The sequence below is a fragment of the Coniosporium apollinis genome (genome assembly GCF_000281105.1).
Source record: "Coniosporium apollinis CBS 100218 chromosome Unknown supercont1.2, whole genome shotgun sequence".
In the NCBI taxonomy this organism is placed as follows: domain Eukaryota; kingdom Fungi; phylum Ascomycota; class Dothideomycetes; genus Coniosporium; species Coniosporium apollinis.
Genome location: NW_006913264.1, coordinates 166,563 through 185,968, shown reverse-complemented (window position 1 = coordinate 185,968; position 19,406 = coordinate 166,563). Strand labels below are relative to the sequence as shown.

The following is a 19,406-nucleotide window of genomic DNA, read 5'->3' as shown; positions in this document are numbered from 1 at the left end:
TCTGGCATCGTGTTCCAGCCGATGTCGCTTTACTCAGGAAGAGGACAGACCACTCTTGCAGTACTTTAGTCTCTACCACGGTGCGCCTGGCGTTAGTTCACTCTTTACAGCGCGTGAGTGAAGTGGCAGTTCAGTGCGGAGCCCGCCTCATCACATTGTCTCACTCGTTGAACCTTGTCTTGCTTTAAGGGAAGTGTTCTCAGACAAGTTGATGAGACGACCTTTTGATATCAACGCTCTCTGCTTTAGGGAATCGTATGCTGTGACGATGCAGGAGGCCCAGGGCGCATGGTGCGGGACCCGAGGGCGGAGGCGCAAGCACCCACGGCACCGCATTGACCTTGTACCTGAGCTAAGAAAGGCACGCAAAGCCGTCTTTACTCCACGAGCTGGGACCGTCCAGCGCCGGTTGGTGGTAAAGTCGCGCGCTCTTGTCAGACCGCAATGCCAGCACAGCAAGTGCAGAATCTCTGTGCGCAAACGTGGTCGAACAAGGCGCTGATTGGGCTGGGAACACGCAGCGCAAGAGGCCCTTTCTGTGGCAGCGCAGGTCTGGGGACTGCAGGGAGCAAGAAGCGGTCAAATGTGGAACCAACCCCCCGTCGAGGCTGGCGTCCGTGCTGGCATTTTGGTAGTCGGGCGTTTAGCGATCGGGGCGCCGGAGAAGCTTAGCGCGGCATGGTATTGTACTCGGACGTTGCAGTGCTTTAAACGCCCCAGAGTATTGCCGGCCAGCAACGTCGAGCGAAGCTGACATGCAAGAGCGGCGCTGTTTGTCCGCCCAGACACGGAGGAAGATTGGGCGGGCATGACGAGGGAGAGGGAACGCAGGGCTGTGGGCAGGGCAGCTCCATGCGCTGGACCTGGCCCGACGGATGCAGATCAGCTTCGCGCGCTTCTTTGCTTGGTTCGAGGGCCCCGCGGAATGTCGCCAAGCCCGACATGGACTAGCGCGCACGACTGAGGACTAGCTTAGACAGACTTTTGCCACCGGATCGCTCCATGTCACAGCGTCGGCGCCAGCCATTTCATCCCCCTCCTCCTCGCCCACTCCCGAACACCACCAGCAACTCAGCCTCTCACCAGTCTCATTGCTCCGCCTCTTCACAAACAACAAACACTCCACACTTCAGCCTGACCACCTTGCTTGCTCTCTCGAACCGACTTCGACTTGCACTCACTCAAGCTCCACCCTCGCTCGTCGTCGGCTCTTTCATCCAAGCAACCTGCCGGTCGGCATCTCTCGGCGCAATCCAACAGCTTCGCAATCATCACAAACCAACCACCACATCACAACAAACCATCGCATCTTGTCGTCCAATAGTCGATCTGCAGCCAAAATGCTGTCAGCCATCCACTGGAATGCTCCACACTATCCGCCGCCACGCCACTCGCATTCGGCGTCGCACAATCACCACGGCGGTCGCTCTCGAAGGGGTCCACGTCTGCCATCTGCGCACAACTCGCAAGCCCAGCCCAAGCCGGTGCGAAGCCCAAAGGAGGTTGTCGAAACTGTGCCCGTGACTGCCTTCCGACGGGACTTTGAGGCTGCTCGCTCGTTCGACATTGAAGACGACGAGATGTTCTGCCCTTTCCACCTCTTGACCGAAGACGATGTAAGCAACCTCCAGCATCTATAGACTAGATCTCTGTAACTTTGACTAACCATCAACGACAGCTTCAAAGCATTCACTCTTCCGGCTCCGATCGGTCATCCTTGTCTAGCGGCTCCCCCGAATCCTCTCCTCTCCAGCATCAAGTCCAACCGACAGCCGAGTTTCTCTATCGCCCTATGAACACACTTCCAGTCTCTGCTTATCAGCAAACCTCCTCGCACGCCAAAATCCATCAGCCGCTCGCTCAGCGAACGCGCAACGCAATCCCGATAGTTGACCCAAGCACTGGCATTGTCGCAAGTCCACCTCCATCTGTCTCGCCTGCTCGACAGATGCAACAATACCTCAACCGCCGCTACTAGAGTCGCTACCAGCACGACACCAGTTGTGATTCTTTCGGCTTTTGCATTGCGGCGCGCTTCGTTGCTGGCTCGGTGGACTTCCCTACTATTCACTCCTCAACAATACCTTTCCGGAAGATCCGTGCATAATCCAACTCGACTCCTTTGTACAAACGAACGACTTCTCGACCTCTCTTTGGGATACCACATGGCACGGGCGACGGCGTTGCAATGCCGCGAAGATGTCTCTCGACTAGATTCCATCTGGCTTTCGTGTTTCTGGTAGCGTTCACGCATCACGTTTGGAGTTTTGGGTTCATGGGCTTTGAAGAATCAAGAAAATAGGCAGTTCGCGGTGGAGCTGAACGTTAGCCTCACGTCTTCCTAGAACCGGCTTCTTGCTCTCTATTCAGCTTTCTTTTATTATCAGAAGGTGTTCTCAGAGGACTGCGTGTTGTTGGCGGTGCGGGGTGTCGTTGGTATACCATGGCGCGAAAATCCTGGGAAGGGATGGTGTCGGGTTGGTTCAGGCATGCGGGACGCTCTTTAAGTCCTGTATCTATTTGGGGGCGGGTGTTTTGCGTGGACTCTGTACTCTGGGATGAGGTTCATGCTTTTTCGATTCTGTCAATTCGCTTACTGGCGCCTTTGGATCGCTGGTGGTGCCTTCCATAGCTTCAGGATTCAATTATAACTTTCACTCACACTTGAGGATTAGCGGAATGCTCTTAAACGTGACACTTGTGTATCTTGAAAGCATGATGCTGCGCATATCCCCTCCGCACAGTCGCGTCGAAGCATTTTGCGGTTTGGGATGTATGAAAGCTCTGGGCAACACAGAGTCAGGAATTCCGTAGCCACCATCTATCCTATCCCTATCTACTGAAGTATACCTGTATATGAAAACTTGCCGGACCCTCAATCGTGATTTCGACACTTCCGACTCCACGGAGTTCCGCCATCCACAGCTCCCCAGGTGCTTGGCACGATGACGACTGCGCCCGATCCCGACCATCCCGACCATCCCGCGCTCTGGCCGAGGAGTCGTCGGAGCAAACGGTGCACTGACAACATCGTTCGCACTATTGGACGACAGACGACAACAGCTTTCTTCCCGAGCTTTCAATTGCTCACCACAAGCTTGACATCGACGACACAGCTCTCGACACCTGCTCTACCGACCATGGCCTTCACATTGAGGAACTTCGCCGCGCTCTCGAGGCGCAATGCTGCCGCCCCGCTCAGCGCAGCCCGCTTCGTGCAGCGAGCGAGCTACCAGACGTCTGCGGTTAGATTTGCGGGCAAGGAGTCGGCGCTCAGTAGGGACACCCCCTTTCGCAGGCGGCTTGGGAACTCAGGGCGTATTAATCGCCGGGAGCTGCGACGATTGCTGTCACGGCGAACACAGCCTGTACAGACATAGGATGCATTTTGGCTAACGTTTTCTTGCAATGACATCTAGATCACGACGGACGGGCTGAAGAGGTCGAGTTGCAAAAGCAGGATCTGTTGAAGAAGCAGGAAGAAGGGAAGGGGCACTGGAAGGATGAGCTGGCGAGTGATAGCGAGTCTATCGTAGGTTTTGTCCACCATCACCTTCATCACCAACCCAGCATGCCTCGCTCCCCACTTCGTCCCCTCTCCATTGATTCCGCGGTTATGCCCCAAGAAAGACGAGAGCTTCTTGGATACCTAAGGCCCTTTTGGGAGAATCGTTCATCTATCACCTGTCATCTCTTGCGGATCCGAATACTGACATGCGGCCCACAGATAAAAGCTGACAGAGGTGAGATCGACGCGTCGGCCGACACGATCAAGCAGCTACAAGAGGAGAGCGTCAAGCTGGCGGAGAAGACACACCAGTCGTCTGGCGACGAGGCCAAGACCGATCTGAAATAAGAGGCTTGAACGCAGTGACGCATAGTGTGGAGTGGGTGGAACAAGTGGAGATGCTGGGCGGGCTGTTTTTCATGGTGGCTTGTGCTGCGCGGCAGCAGATATGGGGAGATGGTGGGGAACCTAAGACGACGTCTCAAGTCTCTCTGGCTGTTGTACCAGTGTTTGTGTTCAATAGCTTGGCATCAGCGTACAATTCTCTCTTCGTGCGTGTGTCAAATCACTAGGTTCCTCAGAAATTGGCCATAGACAACTCGCTTTTCCGCTGCGTAGGCAAAATAGACCATTGGTCAGTTTATGCATGAAGCAGTCACTCTTGTTTGATGCCCCGGCGCTGTTGTAGCAAGTATGATGTTCGAAAACTTCGCTCATCCACCACTAGTCGTCTCAAAATTTACTTCATAGAATTTCTTCCTTTCCACTTTGCTTGTCCTCAGCTTCCCCGTTAATTACTCAAGCTTCATTGATATCATCTAAGATCAAACCCACTGATTGAGTGCACCACACCCACATAATTTTGTGGTCACCTTTCTCACTCCGGCTCCATCAGAGCCCTCTCATCCGCACTGCTGGATGCTCGTCTCGCAAAGCTTGGATACTTCTCTTTCCGGACGCACTAGCCGCGTCTCAGAACTTTCAGTGCCGCTGATTGGTGTGGTAGAAGATATGGCGCGCGCTTGCCGAACTTTACAATAACCGCCTCTGCGTGTTTCGACAACGATGTTCTGAGCTATCCAGAGCAAACGTTGCCGCACGAGGGATGCGAATTGCCCAGACTCTTTTAGCGACTGGATCTGTCAAGTCAATCTCTTGCAGGGATAGAGACCTTTGTGTCAATCTGCTGCGCTCTGCTTGTCGGTGCAGCAATCACGGAGCCTGGTATCAGCACCACAGACGTATTCAGTCCAGTGGTTCCAGTACACTCAAATCACTACACAGCATAAGGTTCTGGTATGGATTTTTTTCTGCCCGTATAACTGATTGGAAAGCCCTGCTAGAGGTCTCATGAGTTGGTCTATCATACTTCTATATAGCAACTGGTATTCCCTGTCCCCAGTGACCACCCTTCCGGTATTCTTGAACCCTCCGGATCCAGCCGCGTCGTAAACCCATTGGGCGCCCAACAGTCATGTTCGGACAGTCGTTCCCTTTTGCCTTCCGCACATCCTCTATTTTTGATGGCTCACCGGCTCCCTCACTTGACTCCGTTCACTAAGCTCTCCTGCAGCTCCTTGACCCAGCCCAGTCGGCCTTCCGCAAATATCTCGCCGGTTGCCGGCATCTTGTCTCCACCCTCAAGCAGCAGCGTACGCACGATGACTTTATCAGGCATCGCGTCCTGGTGGTGGTAGATGTGCGATGTGCAGGTTCCGCAAAAGTAGCAGCGCACATCCTTGCCTGTATTCATCGTTGTCAGCCACCCACTTCTCCGAAATATATCGGGCGAACCGAGCGTCAACGACACACTGCCCGCTGGAGCAGCCCGCTTGCAGATACACCAAGAAGAGCACACTCACCAGACGCCCCCTTGTAAATATACACCCTCGGCTCGCCCCTCGTAATCTTCAAATCCTCCCTCGGAACAATCTGATTACAGCTATACGGCCCACCCCCCAACCTCCTACACGTCCCACAGTGACACAGCACATGTTCCGCCTTCTCGAGCCGCGCCATCCAGGCCATCTCCCCACAATGACACGCCCCGCTGTACTCCCCCGAGCCCAACCCAGGCCTCTTCGCCGGCGGTCCGAACAGTATCCCGTCTCTGATGTCCACGACCACAGAATCCTCAATCAGCGGCGCTGCAGCTTTTGAAAAGGCGAGATGCACGGCGTCGGCTGTGAGGTAGTAGTCCAGATCGTCCTGGTTCGCGAACTCGAGCACGAAGCCGTGCGTCATGCCCTTGCTAAAGGGCTCCCAGGAGCGGTTCTTGCCGGCGCGCAGGGAGAGCATGTAGGGTTTGTTGGTGGAGGGGTGCAGGCATTTGGTGCGGAGCGCCATGAAGGTCTCGAAGTGGGATTCGAAGTCTGTCCATGATATGTCGGGGCGGTACTTGAAGAGGACGATGTGGGTTATTGTTTCTGCCATTGTGGGGCTACGAGATGGAGCAGAGAGGAGAGCTTTGGTCTGAGCGTGATTGAATCAAAGAGGAGTGGTGTGGAGATGAGCGAGAAGATATGCCGTGGAACAGCTTGAGATGGTCTGACTTGTTGGAAGATTGAAGGACAAGAAGCGCTGGACTCGACCTGGAATACACGCTTTTTGAAGCTCCGGTGAGCTACTTTATTAGACTTACTCGTTCGTAGAGGTTCTGCGCGAAGCTCATGAATGGGGCAAGTGTCATAGTAAACTACTGCAAGGTACATATGGCTCCACCAGGGGGGCAGTTCACATTAGGCAACTTTCTCCGGCCGGTCCGGAAGTTTGAGGGCGTTAGGAGAACCATGGGCTCCGTTGGAGTTATTGCCGTAAGACCAACTGTCGTCTGATAGCTGGAATTTGCTCTTCGTCCACCTCATAAGATGGCCAGAGGTGCAAAAGGTTAGTGGGGTGGAGGGGTAGGAGTAAGCGGGAGCTTCCGCTCCTCTCGAGTACCACAAAACAAAACGAAGTCCACGGCAAAAGCAAAAGACGATGACAAGGGTGGGGATCGAACTAAGACATGTTAGCATGTCTGTAATGTTCGAGGTGTGCATGTTGTTGACAACACACCCCACGCTCTCTCGAATTACGGAAAGTCTTGAAGCGTGCACGCTTGTCCTAAACGTAACGCCATAACCACTCGGCCACCTTGCCAATAATATTCAAGAGTTAGGAGACAACAAACTAATAACGCAGATTTTTCCGGCAGAGATGAGATAATAGATACGGCGACAAGTTCTTCAGTCTTGTTCCAGTGTCGTTTCAACTCGATCTCAGCCAAACCTGCTGCTTTGTACTCAGCCACCTCTAAGGACGGCTCATCAGGTGTTTCACTACGACACAACTGCGGCACAGCCATCTCTAAATGCTGGACATTCCGTACCATGTTGGTTGTGTGTTCTAACCACATTTACCCTAAAATCCATGACTGTAAACTCACCGCAGAATGGGACTTCGCGGCGTTCCGGCCTTCAATCACCCTACCTGACGCCAAATTCTCGAAGCTGGAATCTTTAGTAAAGTACGTTCACATGCAAGTTGGAAGCCGACATCAGAGCTGAATTGGTTTACATATCTTGCAACAAGGCTAGACCGTTCCTCTTCCAGTCGATCACGATATATCTGTCCGACAAGTATATATGAACACTGCACAGGTCATGATTCTAACAAGCGGTTTAGAGCCAATCCCGGTAGAAGCTTGTAACAAGGATAGCCCGATCCAAAATCTTCCTACCTGGGTCCCCGATTAGAGCGTCCTAGGCAAAACGTTCTCGATCGACTGGGAAAGGTGCAACTTGGAAGTTTCTAGGACAGAAAAAATCGTTAGCATAGAAGACTCTCGGAGGTATTTCGACGCACTCCAAAGCTAAAGAAACCCTACCAAGAACACCACGTCTTCATAAAGATCGATTTTTACTGCTGGCAGGTATCACAGTTGACAGCATACAAGCCGTTTCCAAGACCTACCCTTGGTCGCGAAAGGACAACGAGATGTTCAAAACTCGTTACTGGTTTCAAAAGTGCGACTGGCTATCTGCAGAATCACTGTCAAACTCAGCGACTGTAACAGCTCATGATGAACTATGGTGAGTGCTGATTGCGGAGCGGGTTGACAGCACGCAACCCGCTCCCTCTGGGTTCCGCCAACATTACGACAGCTTGCGTTGGGTTGTCGAGTTTTCAGTGGATTCATCATTCCTGCATAAGACTTGGAGGAATTTTTTGCAGTTCGCGTCGCTGCTGCAAGATGCCATTCCCTATAGCGACCAAGTAGGCTACAGATGCAAGAATCGACGGTTTGCAGTCACATACAAGAAGTATAAGGGCTTGATTCCTCCAACGGTGAAGATAACGTAGTCCAGGGTGTTTTGCACGACACTGGGTTTTGCACAGTTTAACGTGATGGGGCTAGCGTTCTAAAATATCGAGTAAAGCGCTTCGAGCGCCTGGCCTGGGCAAAAACGTGACCAGCGCGGATAATTAGAGGGCCTAGATCGTGCAGAACACAGTACCGTGCAAAACCCCCTGGATGACGTTAGGCGATTTAGCTGTCATCCCTTGACGGCGGTAGAGTTCCATTTGTGTTGCATCGGAGCGGTGATCTGGTTCGTAGACTAATCCCAGGGTGTCCAAGATCTATCGCTGTTTTGACGAGGCCAGATAAGTCGTTTTGATTGGCTGTACTTGATCTGGTCGAGTTTCACCTTTAGGTAAACGCCATATTTGGTGCAACGCCAAGGATGGTAGCCTAGATTGGATCCATCTAGGTAATCATCGGGTGGGGCTCACCTAGATCGAGGATCACATAGCCCTTCTTTGGGCTCGTGCGGTAGCCATAAAGCCACATGACGACTAATCGCACTATGATCTAGTAGCTGCGATGCAGCACCCAAGATGCGATCTTTGAAAGCATACGGAGTGTAAGCGGGTCTTAGGCATCGCTTGGCGCCGGCGTCCATGACGATTCCGCATTAGTAGCGTCGAGGCGAGTCTGGTGTAGTGGTCCCAATCGAGTAGTATAGACTTTAGGGCCGCGTAGAGCATTCGTTCGATACATCATGAGCGTATCTGAGCGGCGTACTAATCCTTTTCGCGGTGCGAGCTTCTCTTTATCAAAGTAACACTGACGATCATGTAGCAGTCTTGGTAAGATCTTCGTATCATCTTAGCGAGATTCTATGAGACTCCGTGGAATACACAAATTACAGAAAAACGCTAAATTAATCTTCCCCTCGACATATAAAGAGTTGCGACAGTCCGCCGTCTACTCAAGATAATCACGCACTTCAGCTTCAATCACATCAGATTATTTTACATCAGTTGGTTGACTAAGACGCCCATTTGAACTTTAAGCTGAAATCCTCCTTCTTGGATTATTTTCTTCTGTCATCAACCATGAAGACTACCTTCGCTGCCCTGTTGTGTGTCATTACATCGGCTGTCGCAAGACCCCAACTTCTGCACATCGGTCTATCGTTCAATGCGTACCAGCCGCATCAGATTTTTACTGATGTTACCTGCCAACTGTCCCAGGCTCTGACACCAGGAACGCCCCTCGTGTTCCTGTTCCCAGCCGCAGCTAAGCTTGGAACTATTGTTGGACCATCTCTCAGAGCTGCAATTGGACAGGAGAATGTCGAAAGGATTGATTCGCTGGCCGGCACTCTTTGCATGTAGGGTTCCTCCAGAAGATCACTAGTCCAACCACTGACGTATTCACCAGCAACTCTCAAGAGGAGGCAAGAGGTGAACGTGGTATTTGTCAGGAGGCGATTCAGGCTGTTCGGGACTTGGCCGTTGAATCTTCCTTGGGTGGTCAGGCGAAGAAGTATAAGTGTTTACTGAACCTTCTCTGCGTGTAGGTACTTTCTCATGCGCTGCTCTGATTTATGCTAATCATATCGTAGCGCTCGCGCAGGCACTTTGGACGGTACCTGCCAGTATCTTCTAGCAGGCTCAGATTGCGTAGCCAACCGGATCATCCAGGCGAAGGATTTAGAGTGTGAATAGATTGTAGCAGTGCTGCATGCTTTGAGATTTAAATAGAGATCGGAATGAAAAAAGGAGTTGTTGCGAATTGCAAAATCACGATTTAATTTCGACTGAATATTTCTCCATGTACCAATGGTTTTGATATATCATTCACGGCCAGGGTGGCTGGCCACATCTCGCCCTTCTCTCGTTACCCGTAGAGTATGCACGATTTAGAATCATCTTAGATTTGATCACTTATGTGTATCGCTTCCTTTAGGCTTCTTGACTTCTAGCCTGTTTTTGACACAGTTGCTTGAAAATCAATACTAGTCATTACATCGTAGCATGCCCAAAACAGATCTGGCCTTACCCGGGCCACTGAGTGATTCACGCGATTCGGGGAAGAGGGGAAGACGATCACGTCTGATCCATTCAAGATAGTCATAACCGCGGCTAGTCGAAGCAACTTGAGTCGAAAGCGACAAAGTCGTCAAGAAGTTCCATAGCATCCTCTTCCTCTTCGACACCTTGCTTCTTAACACCATCTTCGACGCTACTATCCTCTCCTGCCTCAACATCATCTTCTCCTTTTAATACTGGAGGCAAAGATAGTGCGCTCAGACCGAAGACACGTCGGTCGATGATCAAATCTGTAAGCATCATCATTGCTCCATCGGCAGGGTATGATGCGGGTGGTACATAGATCCTCTCTGTCCACAGTGTCGGCTCCAGAAACTCCATCAGTCGGTAGGCCCACCCAGGAGGCTGATAGATGCACTTCTGAATGATTGTTTGCAGCATGCGAAAGTAAATGAATCGTGCTCCTGGTCGATTGGTAGGGTGATTAAACTCTAGTTGTGTTCCATCAATATCTCTCCATTTGAGTCCTCGGGGACGCCATTTGCGGTTCATGTCCTGCCGGACATCGGTCGACATCAAGTTCTCATCCACAACATGGGCTGTCAACTCAAGCTTGTCATTCACAACATGCGGTGTAATGACAAGTTGTCCGCTGTCCATGGCAGACTCGAACGGTTCGTAGAGATATAAACCATTTTCCGCAACCATGGTTGGATCCGTGTCATTGTCGCCACGTGGGCCAAAGAGAAGCTCGAACATGTTGTCAGGAAATGAGTACTCCAGAATGTGTGCAGCTTTGCAGGCACCCAATGGGATATATTGCTTGGTGATGGGGCACCAGATAGTGTCCTCATGTTGGCAAGCATAGAACTCTCTCAGACTCTTACGAAAATCATCCTGGCCGGGTCGTTGTTGTCGACTCTTGAATGGATTGATAATCTCGATGAAGTGGTCCACTTTGCGGCGTTCTTGCCCGTACAGCAGCAAAATGAAGAGCGGCATAAGAGGTCCAAGTATGCGGGGATAGCGGTATAGCGCCCAGCACACACCGCAGATGTACCCGGAAATCCAAAGCACAGCAATGACGCTTATGACGGCTTTGATGATATGAGGCATTGGAGGGGCCGGATAGAACTCTTCCCCCCTCATATTTGATGACCCCCGATTGTCTTTCATCTTGGCTCGCGGCCTTTCTACTCTTCTGGCTACTGCCAGCGAATTGGTTCGCGAGCGTGTTGGTCATCCACAGCAGCAACGCTGTCTGCGTAGGGTCTTGATCTCCTCGCTTCGCGTACAAGCTCAAATGGACTCGAATCTGCCATAGCAAGTCACGACAAGTCGAAAAGGCGCTCGCCTTGATTTTGTTTTTAAGAGCGTTAAGCGTTACCTCGGATTTGGCGAAGAGAGACTGAAGGCCCTCAATCAGCTCCGATTTTCTCGCTTGGTCAAGTATAAGAACTGGTGCGGATGTTTCAACCCCCAACAATTCTTCAATTCGTCTAGCGCACGTAGAGTGCTGTCTGAGTAGTTCTTCGTCTCGATTGAATAGTGCAAGAATCCGGCATATCAACAACTCCTTCGTGAATCGCTCGGAGGTGAACTCGAATTCCTGGAAGACTTGTCTCTTTGGTGTTGGGAGCTCCTGCAGAGCATTGACGAGCTTCTGTTCAGAGTCCCAGAACTTCTCCCTGCGCTTGATCTCGGCCATATTATCTCTTATCCAGACTATAAGCTGCTCAAGACGATCTTCATTCATCTCATCGAGCCAGTCATTCGCATTGATGTCCATGTGCATGTGTGCCTCGTTTGAAGGTCGGAGCAGCGCATAACCACCTTTTTCGAGCGGCGCCCATCTTGCTAATTCTGAGATCATTGTGTTGAGCCGACCTCCGTAGCTCTTGAGGACAGCTGATTCGATAGTGCTTAGTTTTCGATCTCTTGCAACCAATGTGTCGTATTGCTTCTGCACACCGAACACGAAGATCGCTAGACGAGGGATTTGATTTCTAAGAATTGGTTCCTTGGGAGCCTTGAGATTGGAAGCAGCCCAGTTCAGGAATGCCTTGAAGACTGGACGACCTCGGTCGATACCACGGTCTCTCATCGGCTCCTGGAGGCACTTGCACTCTGAGGACCAGACAAACATTTCCTGCAAAGTCCTGAACCCGGCTTGGTATCTCTTCTCATCGAGACCAAGAAACTGCCTTGCCTTAGAGTGGTTAGAAAAAGGGCGGAGGAATTGCCATTCATCAGCGTCAGACCTTTACTCGTCATGAGCAGTCCGACAGGCTGGATGATGAATGCAATGATCTGAGATAAATCGCCATATGCGCCCATCCAAAGTTCCCAATCAAGGTATTCCGTTTCGCACACATGAATATCCACTTGAGCAAAAGCGTCCTTGCTACTTTTATCGACAGGAATGGCGAAGGATGTTATCTGTGAATTCCCTGTGTTCGCGACCGCTCCCAATGCTTTCTCCAGCCTCTCTGGCGCGTAGCTGGAGGTCGGATCACATACAAGTAGGTCCACATCCCCATGATCGATCTTTTCGGGAGACCCGGGAGGACATACGACGTGTCTGAAGAATTTTCGAACAGTCTTGATGGATTTGTCGCGAACTTTCAGATACTCAGCTGGTGGCATGCGCGGAACATGAAGCTTTGGAAACGCTTTGCCGCCCATTCTGGACGGGATTTGCGACGGAAAGATCGAGAGGAAGGTGGAGTCCGAGTTTTCCTTTTCGAGGCGATAGCTACAAGTAGATTGAAAGCTATGGCGGACTGCTATTTATCGTCAGGCTGAGCGCGAGGCAGTTCAGCCCCAGCTGCGCCAAGCGTCACCGCTCCACCTCACGACCGCTCTGAAGAAGGCTCCACCTCGGACGACCAAACATTCTTGATCGTTGTGCTTGACGATGTGCAACGTCAGCTAGCGCAGTCCGGCAAAACTGATTCGATCCTATAAACGCTCCCGGCGGCGGCGACGCTTTCGCCGGCAACAGCTTCTATGCACAGCACATAAACTTCCGACAAGGTACTGATCTAACGTGGGTACACGTACCTCGAAGAGGACACAGAGTCGGAACATGCAGGTACATATTGTAGGATAACAAATTCACAACATGTGCAGTCTCGCTGAACATCTTGTAAGAATCCACAGTGATCATTTCTTCCTAGCAGATGCGGCTTGCGCCAATACATGACACTTAGAATGTTGTTGCCGTTCAAAGAAGTTGCCTTTTGTGAGAGATATTTTTAGCTTTTACCTCACAGCAACAGCCTGAAGCTATAGAACTTGGGAATCATTATAACTCACGCGGCGGTTATCTAAGATTCTGACACTGATAGAAAGAAGATAGCATCGGCTGTTGGAAGGCTGGCGGAGAATAAAATGCTGCGCAGCTTGGATCCTTTCAGACGACTGATTCTAATACAGATACGGGTAACTGTGGCTGAGCACACGGCTGGGTAAGGCCTTTCGCCTGCGCACTTGCCTGCTGATATGGCTGGCAGGAATCTGGATTGAGGCCAATGATCGAAGCGAGTCATGCGGAGTCGTAAATATCATGTACTCTACAGCCTGGTGGAGTCATGTGTCTTTGGATCCAGCCATAATGCCTGGTGTGAGTGCAATAAGCCGTGGCCATGTTGCTACTTAGCAGACTCCAGCTCATGTGGTTCTTCCGAGTTAATGTATATGTAGCTTGCTTCTTCCATCGATAGAAAATTCAAGCATCGCCTTTTGTCAACAAGTATCACTCCAGATTGGTCTTGAAATTGAGGCTCGGTCCAGCTTCTCAAGTGGGAGTCACTGCTCAGCGTCCGCTTGTGTTCTACAGGTCTATGGATCCGGAAAAGGAAGTTAAATGTATACTTGGATTGTCGTCGCTACAGAGGGTGTGGGCATGTTGCAGACCCTTCCCGGCCGGCGTCCCTTAATCGCTCCATCAACCACTTCGCGAGATAAGCTTCCATTTCTGGTTGTTCCCGCTGTTGCCTTTGTAGCAGTAAACCGGGGTGCCATTACCACTGTGTCCAGCAGCCAAGTCAAGATAACCATCCTCGTCAAATTCTTGGTTCTTGAATCTATCCCGTAGGCATTTCGTCATCAGTTCAGGAACGCTCCTCTGTAGAGACTAGCGAGCTGACGGTCCTTCGCATGAAACGCGGCTTACCTGAGCGTCTCGAACTTGTTTTTGTTGTTGCCGGTCTGGCCGCTAAGGCGCCACCAGCCTTTTTTGTCGTCAATGCTGCGGTCGTCGCAGAGAACAGGCTGGGTTTTGCCTGTGATCCAGTGTTAGCTCTCCGCCGCGAGCAGAAGGCCGTATAGCCTGGTGACGAGGTTGTGGGAGTTGAGGCACAGACCTTGAGCAACAATATGGTGGTTGTTTCCTACATTCACAATCGCATACGCTCCGGTTATCACCTCGACGAGCTTCCATATCTGGTTCTTGTTTGACGGGCCGCCGTCGCTACTGTTTACGGTCAGCCCAGCCACCACCGTTGCGAAATTACATTCCACCTTCAATGACTGAATCTCCATACGTATGGGTGTGGAACATGACTGAGTTGGTGTACAGCGGTCTACTTACAATCCGGCAACCGCTGGCGTATGCCCTCCGCCACCATGCAGATCCAACATCGTGCCCCCTTGGGCATTTTGGAAGGAGCCTGTAAAGCGGACGTAACATCCACGGTTCCATTTACTTGTGAAGAACTGGTCCCTATCCTTTCCGTCGTACCAGCCGTCGGGCATGCTAGGTGGCGGGGCCATGTCGGGCGATGTGGTTGGTGAACGGCTCTGGGTGAAAGAGCTTAGAAGTTTGAAAGCTGGAAATGAGTAGATGCGAGTTGTTTGACTGACGGGAAGAGTTTAAATAGTACTTGATTGACAAGCCTTATGGTTTTGCAACTAGATCTACCGAGGAAAACTTGCCAAGGTAGTAACATCGGTCTAGACAGAAATGGAACATAGGAAATCCACATCAGCTGAACTTGCGGCGGCTCCGGTGGACTGATATTGCCGTCTCGGGAGCTGATCCACTCATTCTCACTTCTTAGGAACAAGCTCCATGCACCGGGAAGCAAAAAGCCAACCGAATGTAGAAATACGTAGGCATTCCCCACAGACGAAAAGCCCGAATGCGGAGTTTTGTATGCACTAGCGCGACACCAGGCAACGTACCAGAAGCGTTGGGATGCTTTTAGAAGTCCGTGCGAAAAGTGTCCCACGACTCATGGTACGTTGCCTGACGCTCAGCCAGCCACAGTCGGTGCGGTTGGAATCGGCGATGCTTGGCATGGTGTCGGAATCCCACGCGGGAACCATTTGACTACAGGAGCTACGGTGGGGGCCGCTAAGGGAGCGAGCAACGGAGGTGCCGATACCAGGCACCTAGAGATCACACGAGCAGGAAGAATCACTCAGGCAGTTCTGAACGGTACTAAAGACATCACTCGCGATGTCGATTATATTGTGTACCTAGAGCTGAGATAGTTTCAGCTCCGCCATGTAGCTAACTCTAGTCAAACGTCAGAAACATCCAACTCCCCTTGTATGCTGTCGTCTATGCATGCGCCTAAAGGTGCTTGAGGCCCACATATCGCATGTCCTTCTAAACACATTATGTTCTAAGTATATGCAAGAAACCATATCCACGTGCCTATATTACCATATAATCCCAGCCATCACCACCCCAGCCAAAACCGCCCCAATCGCAAGCACAACCCTCCTGCCTTCGCTCTTCGCTGACGCCTTACTCGGCCGACTCGTCGTCGCCGCCTCAGCAGCCTCCGGCGTCGCACTCCCTAACAACGCGACCGTCGTCGTCGCCGCCGCCGTCAGAACAGCCACATTCCTCGTGCTCTCCGCCCCGCCCGCAGCACTGCTCCTCGTGGTCCGCGAACTCGCACTCGAAGTCGTTGTGCTGCCATTCGGCGCCAGCACGGCCCTCTCGCCCAGCCGAAACCCGATATTGGCGACCAGGGCCTCGCTATCCCGAACCGAAACTCTGGCGCTGCCATCGCTGGAGACCTGGACGGTCTGGATGGAATCGGCGACGGCGGTAGGGGTGCCGTCGTTAGATTCCTCGTACGAGAGGCCGTTCCAGGTCGTACCGCTCTGGCTGTCGCCGCCGGGGGCGGTGAGGTAGGAGAGGTAGAGGGTCTCACCAGCGAGAGAGGAGGGGAGGGTGAGGTCTAAGGTTAGACTCGCTTTAGCTGGTGCGGAGGCGTTGGCGGGCTTGGAGTTAATCATCACGACGGCTGAGAGCGAGCCGTCTCGGTACACGGAGTAGCAGCGGACGCTATCGCCGTAGTCTGGGGGCAGGCCGGGCATCGCAAGCCGGGCGACCTGGGCGGTGCCGTTGCCGGAGCCGATAAGCTGCGCCATGGCGGCGTAGGCGTAGTAGTTTGGGCGCACGTGCGGGTCCCGGTCGTAACGGCGGTCGGGCTGCCAGGGGCTGGCGAATGAATTGTCGGTCATGTGCATCTGCACGGATGAGATGTTGAGGGTCGCGGTGTAGAGGAAGAAATTGAGCGTCCAGAGCGAGGCGCCGAAGGTATCGGAGACGCCTTCTTGGCCGATGGGCCCGACGCTGGACATCTCGCGGAGATGGTATAGGAGACCAGTTCCCAGGGCTTGCGCGACCTGGCTCTCCCAGTACTTGAACTGGTTCTCGGTGTTGCGGAGGACTTGGAGGTGGTCAAGGGTAATGGGGTACGGAGTCACGCTTATGAAGTAGAAGTAGTCGTGCTGGTTCCAAGCGTTCACGTACCCATTGGGAGCGTCATTGCTAGGCTCGGTGATGCCATACTCAACGAGCATGTTGATCTCAAAAGTGGTACCCATGGTTGAGGCAGTCGCCGGGGGCTCGAAGAAATTGCTTCGAATGCCAGCTGGCTGCAAGACTCGACTGTAAACTGCTGCTACGCGTTCAAGCCACTGCTGGGTATACACCTGGCCACCCCAAGAGCCTGTCCGGAATCCGTTCTGTAGCCATAAGTCCGGTTCATTGCCCATCTCGAACGACCGAAGCTCAACATTGGTAAAGCGGTCGACCGCAGCCTGCGCTTGCCGAACAACACCCTCGATATACCCATCACCATCCCAAGCCATGTTCAACTGGTAGGTGATGGGCGTGCCGGCCGGAAAGCACCTATCAATGACCTCGAAGTACGTAGGCCCGAAGTACGACGAATCGCTCGTAATGGCTCCTGCGCCTTGCGAATTGGCGTTCTCCCGGAGGTGATAGCCGTTGTAGGACTCATCGTATATCATGTAATCGCCAGTGTTGCCGCCGATGCGAAAGGCTGGCGGTGCGCCGGAGTATTGGGTGAGGGTGTTGAGTAGGTTACTCGTAAAATGGTTGTTCCTTGAGCCTCCGGTAAAAGAATACAGGTTCGACGGCTCGAGACCGAAACCTGCAAAGGAAGGACTGAGGATTTGCGATGCGCCAGCCTGAGCAGCTTGCGCGGCGGGAGATAGGGACGCGGACTGCGCGGACACGATAGACGCGAGAGACAGGCTAAGCAGGCTCAGAGGTAGAGAAACAGAGGGTCTAAAGGACATGATTACGCCTGAGAGGTCCGCAGGACAGCGACATAAAGCCCTTGCGGGGCTCAAGTACTCGTACAGAAAACAGTGGACGGAAGAGAAGCATCTTTACCTGAAGCCGGGGGCACGAACGCGCTTGCTCTATCGCCGCAGTGGACAGGCCACGGACGGCGAGCCGTGTCAGAGCACTTTCCGCACAGCGCATCCGGGATTTTGGAAAGCACATTGATGTCACCGACCGCTTTCGCTGTCCGCGGAACTTGGAAGGACGGGCACCGGATTGAGGTGGGATGGCGCCAAGAGCCGTTCAAAAGCCGCCAAACACGGCCGCAACCGAGGCCGGGAGACGCGATTGGCGCGTCGAGTCAGAGCTTCGAAAAGGCCCCACCAAGACACATGTACGAAGGCTTCACGCAACAAATATAGGCCATTGAGCCTCCGTTTCTTATCATGGCGGACGCAGATGAGGACCTGCCGCAGCCTACCGAATCTAATCCTCCAGAGGATACGGAGCTCGACGACGAAGTGCCCGATTTCCGCCTACTCTCAAACTTCCTGTACGAGGCCTGCTTCGATACACAAGAATATCATGAAGCTTCCCGCGCGAAGTTTTGTCGGCACAAAGGCTAATCGAAGCTGCTAGCAAGTCCAATGGCGCCCCAGGAAAGATACCTAAGCGCGGCGAGAAGGACTTCGAACCGCATCCTACCGCTCAGCAAGCCTCCACCCTCGAAGCCAGCCGCCAGGCAATGCACGACGCGCTCGCCGTGACCCGCGTACACGTGCCGAGGAACCACGAGATCGCCGTGTACGAGCCGTCTGTAAATATGGCGTATGTCGATAAACCGAGGAATACCCACTATCGCACCATGGGAAAGGCGGTGGGCAATAACAGGTTGTGGCTACTGCCCGAGGAAGCGCTCTATCTGCTTGAAAGGGGCACTCTAGATATTCGGTGGCCTGCTATCCACTCCAATGACCACAACGGCGATGGGCCTGAGCAGCCGCTTGAAGCTGGCGAAGGGCAAGAGGACAACGGATCAGGCCCAGAGAATGCCCATGGTGTGCCCATGAGCCTGCAGGGAGCCTACGCGACATTCATCGGATTTGAGGCCTCGAGAGGCGGCAGCTTGACGCTGGAGCGTTACACTGTGTTCGCGTACCTCAAGCGGCTAGGATACGTAGTCCACCGCGCGCCAAGCTGGGGCGGGCCTACCGGAGCGATCCCACCAGAGAGCCTCCCACCAGTTGACCTGCCGAGTAAACACTGGAGCTCTGGCTTCTTCTCCGAGATGTGGCGGAGACTGAGCGACGCCCCAGGGCCGAGGCATCCGCATGGACGCCTGACAACAGGTCCACTCATAACACCGGGCCTGTATCGGTCTTACAGTATGTCACTTAGCAGCTAAAATCGTCCTGTGCATCCTTAAGGCTGCTGTCCGGGCGCTACGCATGGGGGCTCAAGCTGACCGAGCACAGGTGACATCTACCGACTCCTCCAGATAGTACCGTGTCACGATCCCAAGACGCCACCGAGGACCTCAACATTCAATGTCTCCTCGGAAGACGAGCATCCCTTCCACGTCACGTACAATGTCTGGAAGCCGAACACGCCCTTCAAAAAGACCGCTCCCGGCCCGCCAGACTTCTACATCTGTGTCGTCAGCGCCCGGGACTCGTTCTTGCCGACATCGGATCAGCTCAACGATCTATTAGCAACGGTGCCATATGACCCGCCAAAGATGGATGGCAACTTATATCAGAAGCTAAAGCATGGATATCGGAACGTGATTATCGCAGTCGTCGATCAGGGCCTTACAAGCTTCCTACGTGTCGCGGATGCCGGTTTCGGGGTAGAGAAGCTGTATGAGAGAAAGCCAAGGGGTGCTGGTGGGAAGAGGGGCGGATTCCGTGGGCGAGGACGGGGCAGAGGAAGATGAGCAGCTGATAGCTTCGAAACGACTGGTACCCACTATTAAGCCGGACGCCCATAATGTTTAGCATTTGCTGGAGTCTTATA

The 19,406-nt window shown here is 52.8% G+C and overlaps 8 protein-coding genes across 8 annotated transcripts; 3 read left to right on the top strand and 5 right to left on the bottom strand.

Moving 5' to 3' along the window:
* Positions 1 to 1,340: 1,340 nt before the first annotated feature.
* On the top strand, positions 1,341 to 1,978 carry W97_00433 (uncharacterized protein; the record flags this gene model as incomplete). The annotated part of the gene is made up of 2 exons (XM_007778347.1): positions 1,341 to 1,616; positions 1,679 to 1,978. 2 exons carry the CDS (start codon positions 1,341 to 1,343, stop codon positions 1,976 to 1,978), a joined length of 576 nt encoding a protein of 191 aa, XP_007776537.1.
* A 1,162-nt stretch (positions 1,979 to 3,140) lies between these two features.
* W97_00432 (uncharacterized protein) lies at positions 3,141 to 3,856 on the top strand (the record flags this gene model as incomplete). Its single annotated transcript, XM_007778346.1, has 3 exons — positions 3,141 to 3,276; positions 3,420 to 3,532; positions 3,728 to 3,856. The coding sequence occupies 3 exons, from the start codon at positions 3,141 to 3,143 to the stop codon at positions 3,854 to 3,856; spliced, it is 378 nt and encodes a 125-aa protein (XP_007776536.1).
* Positions 3,857 to 5,048: 1,192 nt separating this feature from the next.
* On the bottom strand, positions 5,049 to 5,941 carry W97_00431 (uncharacterized protein; the record flags this gene model as incomplete). The annotated part of the gene is made up of 2 exons (XM_007778345.1): positions 5,049 to 5,251; positions 5,371 to 5,941. 2 exons carry the CDS (start codon positions 5,939 to 5,941, stop codon positions 5,049 to 5,051), a joined length of 774 nt encoding a protein of 257 aa, XP_007776535.1.
* A 3,981-nt stretch (positions 5,942 to 9,922) lies between these two features.
* W97_00430 (uncharacterized protein) lies at positions 9,923 to 11,005 on the bottom strand (the record flags this gene model as incomplete). The annotated part of the gene is made up of 1 exon (XM_007778344.1): positions 9,923 to 11,005. The coding sequence occupies one exon, from the start codon at positions 11,003 to 11,005 to the stop codon at positions 9,923 to 9,925; it is 1,083 nt and encodes a 360-aa protein (XP_007776534.1).
* Positions 11,006 to 11,247: 242 nt separating this feature from the next.
* On the bottom strand, positions 11,248 to 12,514 carry W97_00429 (uncharacterized protein; the record flags this gene model as incomplete). The annotated part of the gene is made up of 3 exons (XM_007778343.1): positions 11,248 to 11,269; positions 11,338 to 12,038; positions 12,116 to 12,514. 3 exons carry the CDS (start codon positions 12,512 to 12,514, stop codon positions 11,248 to 11,250), a joined length of 1,122 nt encoding a protein of 373 aa, XP_007776533.1.
* Positions 12,515 to 13,778: 1,264 nt separating this feature from the next.
* Positions 13,779 to 14,605, bottom strand: W97_00428 (uncharacterized protein; the record flags this gene model as incomplete). Its single annotated transcript, XM_007778342.1, has 4 exons — positions 13,779 to 13,917; positions 14,007 to 14,115; positions 14,197 to 14,306; positions 14,424 to 14,605. The coding sequence occupies 4 exons, from the start codon at positions 14,603 to 14,605 to the stop codon at positions 13,779 to 13,781; spliced, it is 540 nt and encodes a 179-aa protein (XP_007776532.1).
* An 894-nt stretch (positions 14,606 to 15,499) lies between these two features.
* On the bottom strand, positions 15,500 to 17,401 carry W97_00427 (uncharacterized protein; the record flags this gene model as incomplete). Its single annotated transcript, XM_007778341.1, has 1 exon — positions 15,500 to 17,401. One exon carries the CDS (start codon positions 17,399 to 17,401, stop codon positions 15,500 to 15,502), a length of 1,902 nt encoding a protein of 633 aa, XP_007776531.1.
* A 435-nt stretch (positions 17,402 to 17,836) lies between these two features.
* W97_00426 (uncharacterized protein) lies at positions 17,837 to 19,326 on the top strand (the record flags this gene model as incomplete). Its single annotated transcript, XM_007778340.1, has 3 exons — positions 17,837 to 17,943; positions 18,030 to 18,775; positions 18,866 to 19,326. The coding sequence occupies 3 exons, from the start codon at positions 17,837 to 17,839 to the stop codon at positions 19,324 to 19,326; spliced, it is 1,314 nt and encodes a 437-aa protein (XP_007776530.1).
* Positions 19,327 to 19,406: the final 80 nt, after the last annotated feature.